This window comes from Perca fluviatilis, chromosome 17 (assembly GCF_010015445.1).
Source record: "Perca fluviatilis chromosome 17, GENO_Pfluv_1.0, whole genome shotgun sequence".
In the NCBI taxonomy this organism is placed as follows: domain Eukaryota; kingdom Metazoa; phylum Chordata; class Actinopteri; order Perciformes; family Percidae; genus Perca; species Perca fluviatilis.
This window is the reverse complement of record NC_053128.1, coordinates 14,238,857-14,242,007: the sequence shown is the minus strand read 5'-3', so window position 1 is coordinate 14,242,007 and position 3,151 is coordinate 14,238,857. Positions and strand designations below refer to the sequence as shown.

General features: G+C 40.8%; 1 protein-coding gene across 2 annotated transcripts; it reads left to right on the top strand.

Annotated features, from left to right (window-relative positions):
* The first annotated feature begins 831 nt into the window (after positions 1-831).
* LOC120545458 lies at positions 832-2,804 on the top strand. 2 transcript variants are annotated; one of them, XM_039779786.1, is made up of 4 exons: positions 832-935; positions 1,096-1,225; positions 1,368-1,496; positions 1,629-2,804. In XM_039779786.1, exons 2-4 carry the CDS (start codon positions 1,175-1,177, stop codon positions 1,950-1,952), a joined length of 504 nt encoding a protein of 167 aa, XP_039635720.1. In that variant the 5' UTR covers positions 832-935; positions 1,096-1,174; the 3' UTR covers positions 1,953-2,804. The 2 variants fall into 2 exon arrangements, with proteins under 2 accessions (XP_039635720.1, XP_039635719.1); XM_039779785.1 differs by having other exon boundaries at positions 1,067-1,225.
* The last annotated feature ends 347 nt before the right edge of the window (positions 2,805-3,151 follow it).

Genomic DNA, 3,151 nt, shown 5'->3' with positions numbered 1-3,151 from the left:
TCTATTTAGTGGTGTATGTGCCCTAATTAAGTTTGTGTGTCATATAAAACACAATTCGTGTTGATGGAAGTACCGATGTTCGTGTAGAAACATTTTAATCACATCAACATTTTCATGATACTGCGCTGATGACCTCCGCCATCTTGGTCAGACTTTTTTTGTAACTCCCGCCTCCAAACACAAACACGCGGACCTGATTGGTTCTCGAGTGGTCCTCATTTGAATAAAGTTAAAATTTCGTCAACTTTATTTCGCTCCCCTTGGCGATTCGCTCTCATCTCGCTCAATCAGGGCGAATTTTGTCTCCATTCAACCTCAATGAGAGCAAAGCGAAATTTCGCTGTGTGGAAACCAAGGCTTGTTTGGATATAATATATAGTTCTGTTAAATCTTATTATATACGTCTGGTATATCAAAGCTGTCCCCGAGTACCGTAATGCCTGCTGATTTGGAAGATTTTATGAATAAAGGTAGTCTATAGATCCGGTTTCCATACGCTGTGCGACAACAGGCTGAAATTATAATTCAATTGGCAGCAATTCCCGAGCGTCTGAGAGTTTTTTTTTTGGTTTGTTTTCTCCGCCAGTTGTCATGATTCGGCATGTTTTGGTGTAACGAATAACAACTGCCAGGGTCATTAACATACTGATCAGCATTCACGAGGTGCTTTACATTGACTTATGGTTAAAAATGGGCGTGTACAGGGCGGGATAAGAGGTTGATCCACGTATGCACACTTGTAGTCAATCTGTGATTTATAAAGGGAACATTGCTTACAGGTGTGCGTACGCACGGTTTTATAAATCTGACTTTTTTCCGGCGTATGCCAATTTGGGCTTTTGGGCACACGTACACTTATAGTAAGGATCCTACGCACAGTTTTATAAATGAGACCCCTGGATGTTTTCCCACATTTTCTCGATACACCTGGCTTGGTAAGTAATGCATATGGTTTAATTTATTTATTTTTAAAGTGAACAATGTGTATTTAAGGTTTACGCTTTCAGTTACACAAGCATAAACGTACTGAAATTGTGTGGATGAACTTAAGGAGTTTCTTCTGTAGATTGACCACGACTTCACCGTAATGTTTAGAGAGGAGGTTTCTGATAGATTTTGGCAAAATGGCCCACAAACTTCAAACCCAGGATCCTGGCAGACTGCAAGAATACTAATGAGCATGTTGAAGACCTCTTGTCTGGGCATCAATCCTCAGATGAGTCTGGTAAGTATCGCTCATTATCTTTTTAAAACATTCATTTACTTGACTGATTCCGAAATCTTGTATTTAGCATAATGTGGATATATGTATTTTCACATGGAAGTTTTTCTTACAATCTTGTACTTTCTTCTGCTTTTCCCCTTAGGCTGGGACAGTGACCTGTCAAGCATCCTACTGCTGGTTCATCTACTTCCCCCATAATGCTAAAGGACCCAAGAAGAGTCCTAAAATTAGCTCACATCATGCAGTCAAACATGTTGGGAGATATTCGAGGGTATGCAATGTTTTAATATGCTTTTTAATTTAGTTCTTTTCACAATGCCACTTTTCTGTGAAGAGGCCACATACATTTTTAGTAATGTAGTGGGCCATTAAAATGGTTCCTCATGGTTCTGATTTTTTCCAGATTGGCGCCAGTGTCGAGACCTTCCTTGAGAGTTTGGAACCACGACAGCCCATCCTCCTGTGTGTCGGTGAACAGAAGAACAACCTCCAAAGATTTTATATCATCGTTGACCACAAGGCCATCCCTGGCAAGGCTCAGACATCCCTGGCAGCTTTCGATGAACTCTTCAAGGCCCACTTCATCTTCAGTGTGAACTACCAAGAATCCCTTCACAGCTTCTACACATTCATCCAGACCACTGTGTTCAACATTGGTGTGGGAAGTACCGAGGAAAGTCCCCGTGTGAAGGAGCTCAGAGCTAGACTGCTGAACACAAGTATCTGAGGTGACACACATCCTTGGACGCAAATATGTTGATTTGTTTTATCTGCAAGTTGCACCACAGAAGTTCTGCGTTGCTTTGTCAGCATTTGAGAGTTTACCACGGTTTATATCCGGGAAAGACATTACGTTTGAAATGTGGACAGCCGGGATGTTCTTCATTCTTTGGCACTTATTCAGGGTTTAAGAAACGCCTTATTCGTTTGCACCGGGACACTGTTTCAACAAATACTGTTTACAATATGGACAATCAAATAATAGATGAGCCTTCAACTTCAAATGCAGCCTTTACTGACATTCCAGTAACCACCAAGGTCTCTGTTGACAAGCATCATTTGGTAAACGTGTGGTTCTGTTGTAGCACAGTTGCAATCATCAGGTGTTGCTGAGAGCACTATCCAAGCAATGGTAGGGTCAATGGCAGAGCTTGTAAATGATATTCACAGTCAAGCGAGAGACGCAGTTCTCAACTGTACTTCAGAGATTCAAGGAACAGACTTTGAAAAAAAGCTAGACAGTTGTTTTGAACCACTACAAAATCCTTTCTCAGTCTTAAATACAGGAGCCAAACGACAGAAGTCCTTCAAGGAAAAGTGGGAACTAGTTGAGCCTGTTGAGCATGTTCCTGGGGTGCGATTTGATGTACGTAGAGATGGAACAACAGGAGTTTACAATCAGATCCCTGTAACAGAGAAGTTTGTGTATGTACCCATCTTAGGAACCCTGAAGTCTACGCTCAAAAATAGTGAAATATGTGAAAGTTTCCTGCAGGCCAAACAAGAGGAACAAGGTTATTTTTTTTTTATGATCAATTTTTTTTATTGTTTTTATATTTTTTAACATACAGAACAGACAAACACAATTGAACAAGAACAAAAACCCTAAACACCCCCACCCTCTGCGGTGTCGAGGAAAGAAAAATAAACAAAAACAGAAATCCCACCTTGCCTAATCACCGTCTACTTCTTGTGATGCTGAGGTCATTAGGACTGATATTTGTGCTGCTGGGTCCGTAGTCGATGACTTGGCTTTGTTAATCCTTGCTGTAGAGAGCTCAAGTATAACTATGTCCAGAAAAAAAATTTAGGAACTTTCATGCGGTTTAATATTTTCCACCCTCCAAGCTATCAATCACTTCCTTCCTCACTGGACCAAACTCAAACCTCCTGAAATTTAAAATTCTCCCAGTGATAAGCTAGCTG

Excerpts from the sequence above, each read along its gene's own strand:
- LOC120545458 (XM_039779785.1), top strand. The coding sequence starts at position 888 with ATGAGACCCCTGGATGTTTTCCCACATTTTCTCGATACACCTGGCTTG. Across the intron at positions 1,226-1,367 it reads TCAATCCTCAGATGAGTCTG|GCTGGGACAGTGACCTGTCA; the intron begins GTAAGTATCGCT and ends TTTTCCCCTTAG. Across the intron at positions 1,497-1,628 it reads ATGTTGGGAGATATTCGAGG|ATTGGCGCCAGTGTCGAGAC; the intron begins GTATGCAATGTT and ends GATTTTTTCCAG.